At 41.4% G+C, this 22,387-nt stretch overlaps 1 protein-coding gene across 3 annotated transcripts in view; it reads right to left on the reverse strand.

The window, feature by feature from the left end:
* The window catches only part of robo3 (roundabout, axon guidance receptor, homolog 3 (Drosophila)), an 83,223-nt gene that overhangs the window by 44,033 nt on the left and 16,803 nt on the right, over positions 1-22,387 (reverse strand). For all 3 annotated transcript variants that reach the window (XM_046410839.1, XM_046410838.1, XM_046410837.1), the window contains exon 3: positions 753-910. In XM_046410839.1, the coding sequence (XP_046266795.1) occupies positions 753-910 (158 nt within the window). The remainder of the gene's footprint in view (positions 1-752; positions 911-22,387) is intronic.

A 22,387-nucleotide genomic window follows, 5' to 3' on the forward strand; every position in this document is an offset into this window, starting at 1 on the left:
GGCAAGCAAAGCATGAGGCAAACAGTTGGGAAGACGAGGTGGAGGAGGGGAGTTTGGAAAGAGAGAAAAATTTAAGGACAAGATACTGGGACACGCTAGTCAAGAGAGAAGGCACTCCATTATTTTCAGCATGTGTCATGACAGATGGCTCCTCTGCTTGTTCTTAACACTGTTTGACAATGGGTCTAGCTCCAGGTCAATCTCCATAGAAACATCTTCCACTGCTCACTTTGTAATAAGTAGCTGCACTGATTGGAAGTGGTAGTGCACATACACATATGCTCCCAAATAGTAGGTTTACACGCCTGATTTTACTGTATTCTGAAGTTTGTGTGGCCATTTATTTCTGATTATTATTTCTGATTCATATTTATTTCTGATGAATACCTTTGAAGGATTCAGTTAAACAACTGATGCAGCTCAGTAGGAAAGTTACTTTTCAATTATCAAAGGTGATGGAATTGGATTCATTCTTAATCAGGGGTTTCTCATCAATAATCAATCTTCCTATTTACTGTTCAGTGGATGAAAAAGAAGAATTAGAGGATCACTTGAAAAATGAAGCAATTTAGCTTGTGCACACCGAAATGCACAAACCTCAGAGGTCCCAAATAACTGAATAATTGATAGAAACATAGAGTGCAAATAGTACAAAATAAAATAAGGATGAAAGAAAAACATTTAAATGTTTAAATTTAAAATATGTGTGTGTATACATTCATTTTTTTTCTATCGAGAAGCAGCCAACTTACAGTGATCCTCTCATCTCGGTCATTGACCCGGATGTTGTTTCTCTTCCAAGAGATGGTGGGTTCAGGATGGCCTCTGGGGGGGATGCACTCCATGACAGCCGGCTCACCTGCTGCTACCACCACATCACTGGGCGTTTGACGGAAGTCGTCCCTCAGAACTGGGCAAAAGAGGGAATGTGCAGAGGCATGGTTAACTGATGCGCAATGTCTTTGTTGATGATAATAACTTTCATCTGTCTTTGCATATGTGTAGTTCTGTTAACTTTCTGATGACACTGAGTGACAGTTGATGATACTTAATCTAATTAGGTATACATAGAGACCTGTGGATTTTGCACAGGAATATGGCCTTCAACAAAAAGCAACCTGAGTAACAAACAGGTTCAAATTAAAAAAAAAAGGGTCATTTCTCCTGTTTGAGTGACCTGAATAACACGAAACATGACAAAACATTGTTATTGTTGCTGTATGACAGAAAGTGACAGCATGTGCATACATCCCTAAGGTCTTCAATGAAGCTATATCATGTGTGTGGCATCACAGCACATCCATAATGAAGGCTTACACACACACACACACTTCTTTTGCAAATAGACATGCATAAATACAAAGGATATGTGGACAAGAAAACAAGTCACCATTTAAAGAAGTACATCAGATAAATTTTAATTTTTAACTTTTAATACTGAATCCAGAAAGTAATTCCCTCTCTTTTTGCTTTCCTGGAATACATTCATAAAACATTAGGGATTTGTTTCCAAGTCACCTCCTTAACTTCCAAATTCATCTCTCCGTATTCAACCTTTTGTGTCGATCACCTGAAGGCACTGGGCCTTTTATTTCTCATTTCTATCTCTAGAGCTCTGTGATCTCTCAGATTACAGGTTTGGAGGACAGTTTTGTAGTCTATGATGATAACACCAGTCCACCAGGAAGAGGCTGAAGGCCTGCAGGCAGGAAGTCTGGCCTTGGCCAAAGGGAGTGAAAAGGGGATAAACTAGTGACATTGTTACTGTGGTATTCCTACCTGGCGCTAATTTCTCCCAGAAACCCATCATAATTGTTCTGAAAAGCAAATCCTTCCAAAATTCCTTTGCATATCACAGTCTCTCCAAGGTATTTATTAAGAAACTTCCAAACTGAAGCAGCAACTCTTTCAAAATAGCACTTGAGGAGTTTCAAATTTCTATCTTCAAATATTCCATGATTTATCTTTGAAGCTTTGGACATGAAGGAGTTGAGGAATGATTAATTAATGCAAGAGGATAGCAGGGCTGATTTGCATATATTATGGCAATATCTCATTGGTGATATCAGTAAGTTATATCAATATGATATCCCACTCATCTGCAGGGTTGAAGAGACTGTAATAAAGATGAGCAAAGAAAATCACTTGCTTCACCTTAAAAAGTGCAAGTCATGTCAGAAACTGGCATCCTAATTTACACTTTACATACTTCTGAACAGTGCTACTAAAAAATCTGTCCAAGTACACCACCTCTCTGTTGAAGACAAAAAGGAGCAATGCTTTATCACCATAGAATTCTTCAGTAATTAGTCATCTCCTGATTATACCAAACATGTTCATTATTTTTCACCTTTCAGGTTCAGCTGAAATGTGTTAACAGTTGCAAAAAACATATTCAAGGCCAGAAGTGGAAATTATCTAATTATCACTTATTATAATGGCTGAATAGCTTTTCCAAGACTTTTTTGAGTCAGTAAGTCTACTTTTATGTGTAAACCACTAGTACAATAAGTGCAGCTTCAGTTTTAAGGTTATGGTCCAATTATGAGGCTGTTCCATTAACATTTGATTTCACTCTCACTTCTCATTGAAGAATATATGAAAGAGCGGTCCAATAAGAACAAGATGCTCCACACATTTAAACATTTAAGCACATCAGCTCTTTGAATTGGTTATGTCAGGAAAAGCATATTGGCCTTTTCATTCAAGAATTAATCGAAACACTGTACACTTCTAATTCAGAAAGTTACCACACAAATAATTTAATTTCTACATGAGTAGTACGTATTGTAAGCTCAGTAACAATACTCCTTCTAAGGTTTAATGTTCTGTTACTTTTTCCAACTCCATTCAACCCTGAAGAAAAATAGACCATTATACCTTTAATTCCTTGTAAAACCTGATTTGTTTGTCAAGCCACTTTACTGTGTTGTCCTTGTGAAATGTGTATTCAGTAACATTTGTTCTGTTTACATTAACAGAATACAGAAAGGTTCTCAGAGCTCTGCTAGACTCACCCAATTGAGATGTGAGGCCGTGAGGACTAAATATACAAACAGAGCAGAATATGTTTTATCATAGCAGTTAAATATGAAATTGTGTATTTCATGTATGCACGTTTTTATATGTTGGTAGGTTTGAATGCATGGTGTGTGACCACATTTGCACCAATGTCGCTGTAATGTCACAGACAGCAGGGGAGGGTCACTGCCTCATCTGATTAATGACAGCACCGACCGGCCAACAAAGCCCCAGGCATTACCATTATCATCACCATTCATATATCTGTGTCCATCCATCCATCCATATGAGCTCACTGACACTCAGAATTCTAACATTTCGTTATCTGAAATACCTGGCTTTGTGTGGAAAATGCATCGTATCTCAATGTCAAACTGTACGTTGCGAAGGCTCATTTCTCTTGTTGTCAAGATAGCGTGGCATACTCTTTAAATGAGGGTGAGTGTGGGTGTGTATGTGAGGAGATAAATCAGCCTGTTTTGTTTGTAATCAAGGTCACGAGAGACGGACACATCAGTGTTTAAGGGGAAAGGCTATTTTTCATTTCCTCATTAGTTAACAGAGCTTGTGCTTGCTTTTGCCCTGATAAAATACAGGTCTCTGCAATTCATTGTGGGTTTCTGAACCCCTATGTTTCTGTCTTTTTTATCAGTGTCTCTTAGAGGGATCAGATTGCCACTTATGGCTTTAGTCAAACCCATAACCTGATGACCAATTACTTAGCAACAGTGCATTTGAGGCACTCCAAATCCCATTGGCCCCTCCAATCCTGGAATGATATTCCAAACCACACCCCTGACCTTCTCTGTACCTGCTATCATCATTTCCCCCAATCATTATTCACAGCAGATTACAAAACCCTAACTAAATTGTTCGGGAACCTAGCCTGTCACGTAAAATGAGGAGGGAAATAGGACAGTTCGCTGCACCCAAGGTCTGAATTACCATGCTACAGGGTTAAAGGACTGCAGCAATGACCTGTCACACACCATTTTGAGATCATGGCTCCAGGGGCCTCTGATCTTTCCCATTCTGTCTTCCGCGCTCTCCAGATCTGAGCAGAAAGAGGGTGTCTAGAAGTTTATTAGGCACTGGCAATTACCCATGAGGCCCTTTGGGACCCATATTAAGTTGGCGCACTTTGACCTTTTCTTTAAATCCCTTCAACAAAGCCTAAGTAATCCCCACCAGTGGGCCTGAACGGTGTGCTTTAATCAGAGCACAGACACACAGTAACACGAAGAGATAAGGAGCCCAAGTGCATATATTTGAAATATATCTGGTTGGAATTGAAACCCTGAAAACTGGCAGTGTAATATATACGAGTAACCCTCTCTGATATGACAAACTACACAATATGACTTAAAAATCTTTTTTTTATATTAGACAGTTGTGGACAATACTGCGGCAATACAGGGTTTTCATAATGTACCTATATGAACCTATATGAAACATAGGGCTACATCGTGCTAACTGCTAGCCTCACTCAGTGAAGTGGTGGATAGTGAATTGAGGCAATAAAGCTGCTCAGTTTCTATTGTAGCAGTTAAACTACATTGTGTTGGGCTGATTTTGGTTAATGAAATGTGTAAATAATTTAACTGTTAATGCTAAAACATGAATTGTCACTGTGATATATTTTGGTTCATTTCATTGTAGTGAAAAGACCTTTGATTACTGCTATAAGATACTGTAAATAGACAGAATGAGTCGATGATACCTCATGTTAGGAACAGAAAGAGAGTAGAATGACTTACTATACTGCACTATTCGTATAGTATTTTTTTTCCTACAACTATTTTGAGCTGCAAGATAGAAACAAGGAAAAACACTGAACTCTTACAAACTTATTAATTTTTGTTATTATGAAGAGTTTTGTTTATGGTTTTGTACTCAAACTGCAGTACTTTACTGTATATGTTGTGCCTAGGTTGTAAGGCAATAAAACAGCCAACTGTTCAACTCACCATTAACTTCCTGTGAGTTACTCGAGGCATACCCCTTCTGCCTCTACATTTGTGCCATTGGGTTGAGATTAGGGGTGCTAACATTTAGTAACATTTATAGACCGATTTTGTGATATAAAGCAATATATATTATGAGAGAGGGATCTCTAAGGCATTTAGTTTGCTCCCACTCAGTATTTTTACACGATGACAAACACTTTAATCACACAAAAACAAACGACACCCATCTGTATGTAACATTTGTCGGCTGGTGATGAACTTTGATGGATGTGATATTAAACTGTAGATTAGTCACTACAAAAATTAAAAACCACCAGAGAAACGTATCTTATTTCTGCCCAACAAAGTGCGTTCTTATATGGAAGTAATGTTTATCCGTGAACTTCTGTGTACACGTGCAAAGTATCAGGACCCTGCTGTGTATCAGGGCATCATTTGAGCATTTAATTGGACATAAAAAACACCTTTGGGGCAAGCTCAGGCTCACTTTTAATTAAAAGGCTTTATCGCTGTGATTAATGTTCCAAGGACTATGTGACAGCAACCCCCCAAGAATAAATATTCAGACGGCAGAAAGAGAATGACACATAGTCCCCTCAGCTGGCAGAGCAATAAGAGGGATGGAGGGAGACAAACAAAAAAAAAAGCAATCTCGGATTCTAGCACTGTTGTGGGGGATCGAGCTGGTCATCTGTCCATCCTTCAGCTTCCATCTTGTCCCAGAATGAGGCAGTGCCTGCTATGGTGTAAACATTTGATCCAAGCACATACATCTTTTTTTATCCAGTTATCAAGCCTGCTTAGATGCACACATAAGCGTCTTCTCTGTTTTCTCTACACATGTAGCCTGCTCCCCAAGGCAATATCTGTCCAGGCCCTTGGACCTAAATGGGGCCCACCATCAGAAGCCATCTTCCATCAGCCACTCTCATTATCCAGAGTGGACCCCCTCCGATCCCTATCAACCATTACACCATGATGAAACAGCCAGAGCAGGATATTGGTGTGTGTGTGGGTTTTTTTTTCCAGTAGTGATGGGAATGTTTGGAGAGGATGGAGGGGAGGGGGGTCTCATAGTTGGAGACAGATGTCTGTGCTGCTTCTAAGCACCCACCACCTCCCCACCCACTATACAAACACAGACACTTGCGTTGATACGCTGCACGGCAGCTGTAGCAGCAAACACAGCGAAACACTGTCTGCATCCAATATGACAAGCTCAGTCCAATGTACAGGCTGACTGGACATTGTAACTCCCCTGCAGTGTATCAACACACACACACACACACACTCAAAATTTTCTGAGAGCCGACCTGAAATGTCCCCTCCTTCTAAAAAATGACTTGGTTCAAAGAGTAATTCCATTTTTCTCATGGCGCAGTCATTGGCTTTTGGGCCTGAGAGTATTTTATGACCCTGAGTAAATGACATAACGTGGTTTAGCTCTCTGGAAATGCTCATATGACCAATAGCAAAACTGTCTAGGTGCTACAGTTAAATGAAAGAGAATCACAGCAACAGTGCATTTCAATTACTCCTTCCATGAGTCCAGTAGGGTCACCTTCTCAATCGTGACTGCCTGCCCCACACTTCAAGCACACGATCGCACACATACAACCTGTTCATCAATGTCCGATACATTTTTCCCCTCAGATTTACTCCCTCCAGTTTCTTTTGTCCTCCTGACGTAACCATTTAGGCCACCATCACTGCTGCTTAGTCCCATCAGCTGAGTCCATTTAGCAGCCACAACAGCTGCGACCCCACCCACCCCATCCCCATCACCCTCGCCCAGAGTCCTACCCATGACCCATGCTGCCACAAAACCTGGGCTGATGGTTGAAAAGCAGCTGTTCCCACTTGCTATCAAGACATGTTGCTGTAAAACACTAGACCTTAAAGTTGAGGTAAATGCTTTATAAATTCTTATTTTTTGGACAATTGTGAGGTCAGGCATTAAAATACAACCAACAACATGCTAAATTTTGATAAAGCACAGGATCGTTTGTCAAATCGATCATTACTGAGCATTGACAGAAAATCCCTTTAGTACAAATTAATATTAAATGAAAGTCTTGGCATTTTTCACAGCAAACTTTCAAGCAAAATAAGGAAAACCAATTATTAGTCAATGGGCTTAGATGGCACTTAAATGAAATCCACAAGTCACTATGATGCATTACAGGAACATCATAAGCCTATTATTTGTATAGATAAAGCTCTTTAAGCAATGTAATTATCAGGCTCACCCAAGACGATTACATTTAGTATTGATTCCACCTTAATGCTGTTTATGATGCCTAAATAATTGATAAGATGTGTTATCAGCATCACTAGATGTAAAATACTACCAGCACCACCATCATTCACCAACCCCCAGTGCTGCTAAGAGAAAAATAGATGAGGTTATCTGTCAAGGTGTGACGTTTCACAGCTTTTTAAGTGCTCATAAATGCTCAGGTCTGGCCCCTCCACAGTGTCTTGTCACACCCAGACATGTTGGAAAGGGGGGTTGGGGAAGGGTGGATGGAGATCAGTAGGGGGGTGGGAGGGTGGGGTTTAATACTTGGCAGTGGTACAGCCAATATGACTGTGGGCCCCACATGCAGCACAGAGGCAGCACAGGAGGCACTCATTATCAACCACACAGGGGCTGGAGGGAACAGGGGTGCTTAGAGGAGGGGCTGTTCGGTGTTGGTGTGTGGATGCATGCATGTATGCGAGTCTGTGTGCAAGTGAGTGTGTTATAATGAAGCACATGGCCCATAACATGTTAAAGCACAGAGGCAGGATGATTGGGCCAACTTGTGGGCAGCCTATTAGGATGGAGCTGCAATCATGTGACAACAGCATTACAGGTTTGTAGCTGGTTCATGCTTTTACACGTGACATGGTACATTTAGCAAAAGAAGAAATAAAAAAGTAAGTCCTAAAAAAAAGAGTTTGGTCCAGACCTGCTCTAATTGGAAAGATAACTTTTGTTATGAATTGGTGCTGTATGAATAAACTGAGTTGAAATTGAAACTGAAAAATTACTGCTAGCTATAGGAGTCTGACAAAATAGTGCACTGACACAAACAAAGTTATCAATGTGCTGCTTCCAACCAGGAAGAGGGAATGCAGACTCATTGATTCAGATTGCAGACTCTTGTTCTGAGCATCTGGACTTCCTTAACACATCACTGAAGAGCAGACATTATCGGCTGTGCAGTTGTGATGTGAAATGCGAGTTGAAATGTCAAAGTTTATGCTCATGCACTTTGTTTACAAGGATTTCATTGCAAGATACGCTCTACTGCGGTGAAAATGGGAGGTCAATTTTGGAAGGGACAACTGCATGAAATTTTCTCAAGAGAAATTTGTCAGGGGAAGTCCTGTAAATCAGCCAATGAACACTCTGTCACCCTGTCAGCTAAGGAGCTTACGTTGCATTTCTAGGGCAAGAGAGGTTGCTGTCAACATTTTTGCACTGCTTTTGATACACTATTCAATTAATTCGAGACAATTTAAGACAAAGTTCAAGGAAAAGATACTTATAAAATATCACTGCTGCCTTTGAAATTATTTATGATTAATGACAAGTATAGCTGTACTTTGAGCTTATATGTATACGTGTCTAGAGAGCTATTAAAGGCCTTGGCTAACCTTCCATCCCTCCTACGGGATCTTCACCCCCTCCCTTCGTTCCTCCATCACACATGCACGTGTGCACACACTCAGACAGAGCAGAACAAGCCTGAGGCATGCCAGGCACATTTGATTGAAATAGCCATATTTCAAAACAAGAGGGGGTCTGTATTAAAATACTTCTTGGCAGGCAAAGCCTTCTCACGTTGATACCCCCTAACTCCACCAAACCCACCCCTAACCCCTCCCATTAACCTGGCAATAAAATGCCCCAAGTCTGTGCACACACACGAATGAAGCCAGTCTACTGTAAACCCAACCATGTGTGTGCATTCATACACACCCAAACTCTCACAGAAACAAACTTTTCCTTATTTGTGTGTAAATCCTTCCAATCTCCTGGCAAGGAAGTGTTCACCTATGTGTGATTCAGCAGCAGGTTCCCATCTCAATTCTGAGCTGGTGCTGCTGCTCCGGCTGTGCTCACCCACCCAGCAACCTTGAGGTTAATCCACCACAAACCTCCACTGGTATGACATGTTGGCCCTGTGTGTGTGTGTCCATGTGTTTTTTGGCCAATTTTTCATCTATGTGTTTCATCTCGGCAATTCCTGATGGGATACAGGCATGACTTCCCCGACCCCTGACAACTTGCACACCAAGCTCAGCAGAGTATAGACTCTGTAAATCTCTGGGAATTAAAGTAACACTGTGGCTCCCCAGTTCTTGAATTTTCCTCCTAGAAAGCGAAAGTACCAACTGGGGCAGACTGGTACTAAGAGACATCCTTCAACCAGAGATCCCACAAACATCCTCCCTGCTGAAGTGTCCTTGGGCAAGACAATGATTTGTTTCCTACTCCAGGGTGCTGCTGTGTAGCCGGCCCTGACTTCTGACCCCCTGCACTGAGAAGCAAGAAAAAACAATTTCCTGGTGTGGATCAATAATATCACATTATCAAACAGCAGTGTTTAAGATTTATTTCTCCCTCTCTTTAGTCTCTGACTGGTAACTGATGAGAAATCAAGAAGGCTCATGACCTCTGAGGTGGAAAGATGGAGTACAGTCAAGGTGAATGGTTGTTCCCTGTTCAGTCCATGTCAAATCTATCAATTTAATGAAGCTGTGTATTTATAGGCTTATCTTTTTGCAAGTGAAGGATTTCTATCCAAAAATGAACCCAATGATTAAGAAAAGATAATAATTTGTTTTAGTATTAGTCTTATTATTACTGAAGATGGATCTGGATGGATCTGGATATAATTAATTCTGTAATACAAACTTTATATCTCCTCTCCTGTTTATTTAAAACTCTTCAGGAGTATGCAGGGTGCATCCCAAAGCCAAGCCTGAAACGCTTTGTTAGAAAAGCAAATGCATGCCTGTCTCATGAACAACATGAAATAAATGACAGAGATAGAGACATACCACTTCCCTTCACATTACCCCAGCCATTCATGAAATATTCAAACTGTTTGACAATATTTAATTCAGCTTGAGTGACTCCGCCATCCTCATGAAGCTGAATAAATTATCAGGTAAAGCTGTTCATGTGTGATTGACAGGTTTGTGAAAACAGCTCTCAGCCCTCATGACAAAGAAAGATCTGTCAGCAAAAACACAGACATTTTTGGAGTGGATTTTAAAGGAGCATTTTTTTTTCTTTGGTTGGAAATGTGCCGTGCCTTTAGAAACAGAGGAAAAGAGGAGATGAAACAGCATTTTGATGGGGGCTGTTTGGCAAAAACAAGGCAGTGGAGAGATTCAGAGGAAAAAAATGTGGACTGCATGCTAAGAAGAGGGAGGAGGAAACAGGAGGGGGATTCGTAAACATGCACATCCATATGTGCACTTAGCTTGATATGGTTATATATGATATATGTAATATGGAACATGTAGTGTGAAGTGTGTGTGAATTTGCAAGTTTGTTACACCATAAAATGAAAGGGCCTTTCCACCAGAAACATAAACATGGAAACAACAGACAAATATGGCTGGTGTGAAGAGTTAAACAAGGAGAATTAATGCAAAAGTAATGTACTCATGGCATTGTTAAAAATAGCTGAAAAACATAAACTAACCTGAACCTCACCGGCTCATGCTCCACCAATGACACCCACCCCACAACCCAAGGGCCCCCCACAACGATACCATTACAGAAGTGGTCAGGCTCCTGTGTGTGGTCAGCTAATAAAGCAATTGTCTGGCCCTGAAAAGAGGATTACTTTAATCTGGTAATGGCCGCCGTCGTGTGGCCTGTAGCAGCAGGGTAAGAGGGTCACTGAGAATTGCTGAGAAACCCATTGTAAAGCAAGTGACGTACCCCCCTCCACCCCACCATCCCACAGCCTTTCTGCCCTGAACTACCCTCAGCTGACCTTCAGCCCAATCAAGGCTACTGTAGTTCACCCATCTGGAAAACCAGAAACACTCTTTAACTCGACCTCAATGGGAACAGGGTGGACAGAGGCACCTACAGACAATGGGTGCCTCCACCCAACATGAACACAAAACATTAATTATTGACCACTGCAATGGGATGGCAACAATGAGCACCTTCAAGAATTCCTCTCCAACAATAAGGCAATTTAAGTGAAATGTTAACAGGGTGATTTAGGCCATGTTCAGACGCTCTACAGCACTACATCACAAAGCACAGCCTCCTCGATCAAGTCAGTGAGACCCTGCACTAGCATGTAACATACAGGGATGTCAAAACAAAAAAAACATGTTGCAATGTAATGCAAAGACAAGTATATACAAAAACTCATTCCTCATAAAATTTGTAACAGTGTTCATCCGTTGGTGCAGTTTTTTGGCAAATATTAAGCATTCAAAACTCGACGGGAGTAGCACTTCCACTGGACTTCCAGGAGTATACTATTTAAACACCTTACCTGTACCTGGGGTAACACACCCACACCAACCCAAAGCTATGTTTGGTCTGGTCTTCACAGCACTGTGTCAGTGGTGAAAACAGATCTGACTGCACCCATTATATTCTGGTATAGGGGAAAAAACACACTCTGGCTTGCCTGTATTTCTTTAAACCTTTCAGTTTTATGTGACAACAAACCCAGGATTCAGCCATGCTACAGGTTGTTGTTGTTTTGTGTAATGACAGGGATTTTGAAAACTTAACACGCAAATAGCAGAAGGGAGAAGAATGCCACTTGAAATATGCATCCAATGGCAGGCTTATACCATAACCTACCTCTATAACATATCTCCTGAGAATTAGACTATTTTTAGTCTGGCCTATTGTGGGGATGCATAATATGATGTTCAATTTGTAGCTAGTGCTTATAAAGGTTTGCTCTTGTACTGGTGGAAAACACAAACAGACGTGATGGCTAAAAGCTAAACACAGAGATGGAGAATCCTTAGAGGTCTCACTTGTCTTGCGTATCTTATTTGTTCACACACACACACACACACACACACAGCCCTGTCATTTTCTGCATGTGTGCAGTTTCATCATTAGGTTGCTGACTCTGATACTGTCCATTTTCCCTGCCGGTGCCTGAGAGGTGAACAAGGTGGATCATCTTTCTGACATCAGCGTCTTCCTGTTGGAGGCAAGCCAGTCTACCCATGTGAGATGACCCCTACATCAGCTGTCCGTGACTGCCAATGCAACTTGTGGCGGAAGTCCAGCCGATGCTGCAGCTCTTCCTGTCAAACATACGTGAATACGTTCACATAGACTGGAGCAGATGGTCAGGCCTTGTATGCTGCCCCACACTTTTTTACCCTGTTAGCGTGCCGTGCCTGCTCATTCCCCTGCACTGAAAGGGGAGGAGGTGGAGGTGGAGGTGGTGGCGGAGTGACTGGGGGAGGGAAGAGCAACAGTTCCAATTTTCCACCCTGTCAACAAACTCCAAAAACAGATGGATCTTGGAGCAGAAATCCATTTAGCTCCACTTGAATGACTTAAGCCCCCGTTCACTGACCTTTTCTAACTCGACTTGGGACACGTCTTGAATCTTGAAATGAGAAAATGAATCTTGTACAAATACACACTAGAAGAAATCAATAAGTATTTTCCGCAGCTGTTCACCCTCGTATTTACCATTTTCAGACAGGTCAAATATACAATATATAAAGAGCTTATGGCTGGTATTACTTCGGACAAACCAAATACTAAGAGATGAATACTTCTGTTGATAGAAAAGTTCCAAAGGTTAATTTTAAGTGAGAAACTGCCTTTAAAACAGTCCCTATGGTCAGGGATTTGAAAAAAATGGTCAGACCAAAGACACCGGGACAAAAGAGAAAAAAGATACTAAAAACACATCCAACAAAACTGGCATTAAAGATCAAGCACTCTCTGCTGCTGAAAATGGCAGCAGCAAACAGTCCTCAACATACAAGGGAAGAATATAAATCCATTATTCATATGCAGAAGGGGAACCATTTCAGTTAACATAATGCTAATTTAACATTTACAACAAATGAATAGGAATACTCTGCCACTCAAATATTAATTTTCCACCAAGTGCTTACAAGTTGCTGCATTATACTTGAAAATATTGCTTAAAATGTCTCATCAGTGGACAAATTAAGCAGTACACATAAGATTTAGCATGAGAGCAGCCTTAATATTAAGGCAACACCAATGAGAACCTGTCCAGTTACTGGACAGAGTTGAACTGATCCTGCATTGAATTGTCCTATGAGTAGAATGAATTGCCAAATAACCTGGATCAGTTAATACAGAATGACTCATGAAATCACTAGATTAAACTGTCCAATAATTAAAATGAGCTGGCAAAAACTAGAATTAGTTAAACAACAACTGGAATAAGTTTCCCACCAAATGGAATTCCAATCACCAGAATAAGTTGGCACATAATAATTACAATGAGTAGTCTAGCAATTAAATGAAGTTACCCAGTTAAGATTATGAAATGTCCATTAACTGCAGTCAAAAGTGTCATGCCTGGTTTTTTGTTATGCTTTGTCTTTTGATTTCAGTCCATGTGCCATGTTCCATGTTTGTCTCCCATGTGTTTTTTCATGTTTTAAGTTCAGGTTTCAGTCACGTTTCTTGTGTTTCCATGTTTTATGTTTGAGTCCATGTGTCATGTTTCATGTGTGTCTTGTGCTTCCATGTATTATGTTCAAGGTTTTTGTCATGTCCTGTTTTATTTTGAAAAGCGTCACTTCCCCTGTGTGCCCTGTTTCCATGTTTCCATGATTACTTTCTCCCTCCTGATGTGTGTCACCTGTGTCTCGTTATCATGTCTATTTAGTCCTTGTCTTCCCAGTCACCTTTGTCTGAGTGTTATATTGTCTTCAGTGTCCATGCCAGGATCATTTGGGGTTTTTTTTTTTGGCCATGTTTGCCACAGTCTTTTTGTTCATCTTTTGCCACAGTAAGTGTGTTTTTTGAGTTTAGTCTTATTAAATAAAGACTATTGTTTTTTGGACCTCTGCCTCGCCTGCCAGCCCTTTTTGTCTCTGCATCGGGGTTCGGTATTTTTCTGCGTCAGCGACGCCACCATTTCTGACAATAAGTCTTGCAGCTACTACAACCTGAGCAGATCTTTGGATAGGAAAAGCTCATAAATAACCAAAATCTGTTGTTCAATCAACATGATTTTCCCAGTACCTCCACTGACTAGTTCAATAACTACAAACTGCTGTCTGTAGACCACAATAAGTTGAGTGAAGATCACTCTAAATCTTAAAGGGCTCCATTTGGAGGTTTGACATTCACTTGCACACTGATTTTCCTGCTTAGCAACAAGAGTGGCAGCCAGATGCTTCTCCCTCTGCTCCTTAATGTTCGCCCTTTTTATCTGCTCTGTAATGATGCACTGATTGCATCTGATTGATTTGGCTGAACCGTGTATTGATTGTGTAGGCCTCCTGTGCTCGCTGTCTGTCATTAATGACACCTGAAACTCCCCAGATGTATCCTGCTTCTCGTGTTATTTGTGATGAAATGATGGCTTTGTTTTGAGCTATTCCCTCTGCAATTTGTACACTTTATGTCCAGCAGTAGGATTTGCTGTGGTAGCCGGTGTTACCGGCGTTACAGTGTTCATGCATACACCAATGGCCCACCCCTGCAAAGTCGATTTTTTATAGAAATAAAACTCATGGATTCATTTGCGCACAACAGTGCAAATAAGAAACTCTAGAGTCACAAGGAGACTTGTCGGACGATGAACAGAGCATAGCACACTGCAGAGCAGCAGGGGACATATTTTAGACTTTGCCTGAAATGGAGTAATCACAGCCCCACATGAGGTTGTTTAACATATGAAAATGGTTGTGCTAACTGATATCCACTGGAAGGGAAATTCTATGCCATCACCAAAAAGCTGTGGGCCGCACACAGACATAAAAGTGAGTATACATTAGCATGAAGACATTAGCTTTTGTTAATTTGTCATGGCCTTGACAAGGAGCTAACTTATAACAACAGTGTAGTCATCAACCATACCCAGCTGTGTGCTATTTGCTATCGCTGACTGATTGTTTTTTTTATCATGATTCCCTCTCACGCCCTCTATGGGTGCCTTTGGACCAATATTAGCAGGAAATTAAAAAACAAATGGACTCTGGCTCAAAAATGCACAGCAGCATAGCTCGGAAAAGGTTTATCCTTGTTCAGCTTTTTGCCCCTGTGCAGTGCAACATCTGGCAATACACTGGTGACCAATCAATATCCATGCAAGTACATCTTATATGTGGAATTCCTTATAGCATGTTTACATGACAAACTTTGAGAAAGAAGACCACAGGACTGCTGCTGTGATATCCTTCCAGTTTCAGTCCTGCCCGAAAGGAGAATAAACTGCTGTGCATTGTCTTTGTGTCTGATAAGGCTTCCAAATGGACTTCCCAGTTCGTATTTCTTAATCTCTACCCTGAAGCAACAAACTCACATCAAACGGCCTCTTGTGCAGTTTTGCCAGAGGGCTGTTGTTGGCCTCAATGAGCCAAAACAGGGGGTCATTTGCATCCCATAAGACCATGACTAACGACTCTCAATTAATTACATTCTTAATCAAGATGATACATTTTGATTCGATGTCCTTAAAATATGAAAAGGGGTAAATTAGTCCCGCATTCACTTTACCCACATTAAAGTCTAGAAAAAGAAATTATTTCCAACAATGTTAAATGCTTACATTACAACAAGCGGAGGTAATGAATTTCAGATGTTTCTTTTGAAATTCATGCAGCATCCATACTGACTGTACACAGCTGTTGCTTCCGTATTTATATTCATATATATACAAGCTGCTAATACAACAATGGCCTTGAGCTGAATGATCTCTTCACTGAGACACTTTCTCAACAAAAATCAAACTAACATTGATTTTAAGACTTTCTATGGGACTGCGAGTGTTGTTTCCTATGTTTACACCCCCTGTACATACATGTATGGGTGACAGTCACAGATAAGGTGCAGGAAACGACCATCTAGGACAGTCATGTAACGCAGAGGGACTGTGATGAGCAGCTATGAGAGATAATTGACTGTGACTGGACACAACGGTTGGAGTGTGGGGCCTTTATTGTTCTCCACAGCCCCCGTGGCCCTCTGCTACACTGTCGTTAAGGGGGGGTGGGTGGTAAAGCTCCTCCTCGCACCACCTGTTGTCAACGCCTCTTCCCCCAAAACACCCCCACCCTAACCCCTTATCCTTCTGCTTTTGTCCCACTGACCCTTTATGACACACACAAACACACACACACACACGTCACTACTAGCACTCGCCTTTAGTATGGTCTAATTAATTCATTGCTATCCCCTGGAGGAGGGTTTGGCTGGTGGGTCTGGCTCAGTGACCGGCAGACGGCCGGATCATACAGAGGGGGTTAAGCCAGATCGGGGCCCGTGGCCTCACTCAAGCCATCTGATCCCCCTCTTTTAAGACCAGAATGGCCACTGGCTCTGTCCTCCACAAGGCTGGGACCTGCAATCCCATTAATGAAGCATGAACACATCTCAGAGCTCACACAGATAGACAGATCCATACACAAACACAGAGAGCTGTTAACTGAGAATATAACTGCAGAAGAGATCAGCGTGAGAGGTGATGATGTCCGCTTCCTCATATCTCAGTGTACTGCATATTAAAATCAATCAATCAAGTACGATGAAGCATGATCACACAAATACCCTGATGTTCACAAGACAGCTCATCTGTATAGCTCATTTACAGATAGCTCATCTGTAAAAAAGCTGTGTCTATACAAAGCTCAGTAGGATATGACTGTAAAGTAAAACTTGGCAGTAGCTCTCTTGACAAATGGATATGAATGGGCTACTCACTGATCACTCACTCACTGCCATCAAGAACTGACTGCTATCTATTGACTGAAGATAGCAGTCTCATAATATCTTCACAGATAATATCAGCCCATTCACAGTAGGTTAAAGACATGAGATCAGTTTCTTTTTACAGTGCACTGAATGACATTTAGTTCTTTCAACATTATTGCATAAAGACACTTTTCCTCCCACAATAAAGATCTTTTAATCAATGACATGACTTCAAGGTATCTTTATTTAAAAGCTAACCTGTTACCTGCCCACTCCAGCGATTTAGAATTCATACACGTGTATAGGGAAAATGAAAGCAGATCAATGGTCACTTAGCTGTACCCCGCAGGTACTTGTACAGCCTGTGAAGATGTATACAGATCAGTGTGAGTGCACTCCACTGTGTATGACAGCATGCACCACAGAGCTCCAATCACAACCCATATGGCTCCAGACCACTGGGGTTAATAACAAGGACAGAGGGCAGCTTGAGGAGAGCATGGACTGTGAAGGGAGAGGGGCAGAGAGGAATGGGTGGGGGGTAAGGGGTTGACTTTGTCTCTTTTATCAGAGCCAACCAGCCTATACTTCTCTCACACTGTAACTCTTTCCAAACACCAAACCCTTCAAATCCTTCCCCCATTTCCAAAGCCATAAACCCTGAAATGCATTTTTCAGCACAGGGTTCTCAGTGATAAAAAAAAAAAAAAAAGTAAGACAGGTGTGTGTGTATGTGTGTGTGTGTGTGTAAGAGAGAGAGGTGGAAAGAGAAAGGAGGATCCAAGTGGTGACAGTGCTGTTCAGCTGTTTTCTCCCACTCTGGTGTCTAGGATTACAAGGGGTGAGAAAGTTGGCCCAGTCTGCAAGCTACAAAGACTTACGGATGTACCCACATACACACACAAGAGCAAATTCACACAAAGGCAGAGGAAGACAGGAGTTTCATCATAACTTCACCTGTTCATTCCCCAAATTCCACAAGGCAGCTGCCATCTTGAACCTTGAAGGCTTGGGGTGTTGTTGGTTTGGTGAACATCAAACCCTTAGAGGTTACTGCAGTCACTTTTATTTGAAATACCTCTGACTCCACCCCCAGCATCTCTGCAAAAAGCACATCTTTTCCTCCCCTGCTGGAGTGGATATTCATGAGCCATAAAGCCAAGCGGTAGAGACGTCGCAGGCACAATAAAAACGTCAGAGGTATAAAACACTCAAAGAAAAAGCTGGAGCTTGGGCAAGTCACTCTGAATGTCAAATCCCAACCCAGGGGTGTCTGGCCTGTTAGGTCTATTGTGCTCGACTGACTTTTATGTATCTGGCATAAATTGGCCTCTGCTCTTGGCACATAACTTTGTAGACCACATTTTCAGAATCAAAGAATCGCTTTTAATGCGTGAAATTGGATAGGACTGCAGTGCAAAACACAAATTCTGACAGGAATTATTCAGTAAAGTGGTATGTGATCTGTTCTTAATGTAAGATAATGGTATGTACAGTTTAAAAAGATGCAAAGGAAGGGGTTTTAATGGCTTACTGCAGTGTGACAGCATATGCACAAAATTAATAAATTCATGAAACTGTGTATAAATTCAAGATTTCTCTTAGTATGAACATTTCACAGTTTTGAGGTCTCCAAGCTAATGTGATGAGATATTTTATGTGTTCATTTTAATATACAAAGTCATCAGTGTACCATTTAAAAAATGCTATAACCTACTACTTCGTATCTGCTCCATGTTACATGTACCTATTGAAACTTGAAAACACTCTGATAGTTAATTTATCAGACATTCATTCATCAAACATGTCAATAATAATAAGTGGAAACTGTTCCTGTATTAACTAAGCGGAGGTTTCCCTAATGACTTACTGAATGCCTAATCAGTACAAATACTGTCTACAAAATTTTTTTTTGACAAGTTCTCCAAGTGCCTTTTTTATGTTGAGCTATTTCTGAGCTATACTGCACATACAAAAATCTATGGTTTTCATATAAAGACAATAAACTTGACTTGGTTTGATAACATTCGTATGATGATAGCATTTCCAGTCAGAAATGTGAGTTGATTATAATGGAAGGGTGTGTGTGAAATACTTTTTGATGTATTTTTTCACCATTGGAACATAGAACAACAGTTACAGCAGATATTCTCCTTCGCTGAGGAATTTGCAAACATTTTACAGCTGCCTTTTAAGCCTCCACAGAGTGTTTGATTAGCAAAAGATAGATTTCGGGTGGAGTATCCCTTTAAAGCTGAAATCCATAACTTTGCATGCTTTCAAATACAGCCCAGATGATGGAGTAAAAAGATGTGCGTTTCTGTCCCCTTCATGCAGCGATAAGTCATCGGGTGTATTTGTCAACAAAGCAAAATTCTGCCAATTCATCCATACCACACCTCAGTGGTCTCCATCACCTCGCCTGCCTCTCAGCCTACAGCAGATGGACTGTGAGGGGTTAAACCGCCTGAACCTTCCACCCTTCTCACAGTGCTGGCTCTGACCCTGATACCAAATATACACACCAATACACAATGCAGCTCCCTCTCAGTTTGTCCCCGGTGCTTCCAAGTCACAGGCTGGGGAGCAAAATGACACCATGCCACAAAGTGCCATCTTGCGTTTTCTCTGGTGCCATGCTGAGCCCCCTGGCAGCTCTAGGCAGACTTATGTGCCTGTGGCCTTATCTCCGGCCACGTTGGTGCCACGCAGAGGGGGCTGGCAGGAGCTGGCTCTGGCTTGGCTTTGGCACTGGCCACTGTTTGTTCTATATAACCTCTTTTTCTCTCTCTCTCTCTCTGGAGGCAGTGCTCCAAAAGTGTGTTTGTGGGTTTGTGTGGGTGCACAGGCAGACACACAGGCAAGAAGTAAAACACACACTTGCAGTTTCTCCTCTACCACCACTATGGATTAGGGATTCTTATCTGTGAGAGCAACAGCTCAGCTTTGTGCCCAGTTGTGTCCCTGTGCATGTGTCTGTTTGCAGACAGCTGCACGGAACGTCACCTCCCAAAGGACCACAGCATGAGGAAAGAGAGCAGCAGAAAGCTAGATATACAGAAAATCAGATAGACATGTCAGCTGTGTGGCCTTGCAGACTGAAAGTCACTAGTATTAAAGACGAGAGGCTCAGAATACACTGCAAACCCTTTTGACAGCAAGAAGGATCCCGCATAACCTCACAGGACCTCGTTTGTGATCCTGCAGATGATGGCCTACAAGAGAACTTTGACTCTTGTTACCTTCTAGAGTTGCCAGAAATATCTCAAGGCTGCTGGCAAAGACACTGCTTCTAATAATCATACTATGTCCTTGCTTCCAGGAAAATGGCTATCCTGATGTCATGAATGAAGAGAAGCAAAGACAACTTGTTTGGAGCTGAGAAGAAGACATTAGGGGTTATTCTTGAGGAGTGAGACATTGCTATCATCTATTGCCACTCTGTTCCTTTGCTCGTTTTTTATAACCAGTTCTGTGAAACGTGATTCACAACACCTCCACCTACTCGCTCAGCTTCTATATGCCGCTTACATCACACATATCCTGCAGCTTTTCATGTTGATACCTAAACTGAGCAAGAGCAAGGTGAAAGGTAATTCTTCATGCTGCTTGAGGAACACTTTCAGGTAAGGCGACGGGCACACTGCACAAACGCCAGACGTTTAAAAGGGATAGAGAATGATTCATGGGCTGTTTTTCTGTGCTGGGAGTCAGGGGAAATTCAGCCTGATTATTAAGTTAGGGGCTGGAGCCTTTCAGGAAAACATGATGCCTGACCATAAGGTGTTTGACAGGAGTCTAGAGTTTCTCAGATTTTTACTGGGAATAGAGCTTGTTTTACAGTGTTCAGCTGGTTTGTGTTAGCATGATGAGAAATTCCTGAGACGGTTTCTGTTTTAGAGGGTGGATGATATTAGGAGAGGCCTGAGTGAAAGGATTAGAGGAAATGTTTAAATCTTCACTGGTGTTTCAACACAAAGCTGCGAGCAGCATGCTGTCAAGACTCATTTTTGGTATAAATTAGTAGATAAGCACTGATAACAGAGGCAAAAGTTCATTTTGTGATCAGTATTTCAGTTATATGACATGGCTGTCAAGTCATTTCTTTCACTAATTCAAACACAACTGATTAGTGGTCCATTCTGAAAAGTCACATAAATATGGAAGCCCATTTATGCTAATGTGATTTTTTTTTTTTTAAAGAGCCTGTAAGTCATGAGAAACCTTTTCAAATAATAACTTAGTATGTGAAAGCAATGAGACTTTCTCCCAAAATAATGACTTATATGAGTTTCGCAAAATAAAAATTATTAGCATTACTATGAGTAAATAAATTCCTCATTATTTTCAGATATTAAGTCATTATAATTATTTTGAGAAAGTTTCTTGTTATAGTGACTCACACAATCTTTTTTCTTTTTATCACACTGGTGGAAATGGGCATCCATGCATAATGACCTGGATGCAAACTAACCCTAAATATGTCTGTGTTAATGTGAACTGCCCAAATTTCTTTACATGGCCTGCTGCAGCTCTCAGCACAAAGTTCTACTTTACAGTGATCTTTTAACAATGAAGCCTCAATCTAACAGCAATGATGTAATTGGCGCGATCTTCATTTCATTGAAGTGCCACTAAACACAATCAGCCCTGCTTTGGAAACCCATCTGACAGGAGTTTGTTGTATTTTAAGGAACTAACACCTGCTAGTGAGAAGCTGCCATCCAACAGTAGCCTTTCCTCGCCTCCCCGCAAGAACATTTTTTTCAGCTTTCCTGTCTGGTGGCGACAACTGTTATCTTTTTTGCAGGAGCTAGCTGTCATCCATCTACATTAACAGGCCTGGTCGCAGAGGCCTGGTCACAACACGACAGAGGCCAGGCTCTCTGGAGCAAGAGGAGATAGGATGGGATGTCTGAAGCTGGGGAGCAGGATGAGGGCAGAGGGGAGGGGGGGGGGGGTCTCGGCGTGCAAGCTGCCAGAAGATCTGACACCAAGGTCAGGGGTGGCGTCTTAAGTTAACTCAGCCGAGTGATGGTGATGATAAGAGGCCAGAGAGCACTTCAAAGCTGTCTGCACTCCACTGCTTTTATAGTGCAGCTAACATCATTACTTGTGAAACCTCTCTGCCATTTAATTCATTTCTTATTTCTGGAACTACATAATACATGATATGATGTTTGACACCTGATATGTGACAAGTATTGCACTACATGCTACTGTTCTTTCACTTTCTCTGTGTGTAATGTTCTCTTCTAAGTCAAGCCTCTAAAACAATCATGTTTATTTCAATCTACTTTCATATACTTTTTACTGACATTATTGAAAGAGTAAATTCAGTAAATTGCGAAGTGTGAAATAAGTGTAAATTGACATAATTGGATTGCCTTATATTTTTGTCTTATTGTAGCCTCACATGTCCTTCACACACTTTCTGTTCCCATGTGTCTGCACCCCAATAAATACGGAACAGCACTCAGTTTCT

Source organism: Scatophagus argus, chromosome 14 (genome assembly GCF_020382885.2).
Source record: "Scatophagus argus isolate fScaArg1 chromosome 14, fScaArg1.pri, whole genome shotgun sequence".
NCBI classification, from domain to species: Eukaryota; Metazoa; Chordata; class Actinopteri; family Scatophagidae; genus Scatophagus; species Scatophagus argus.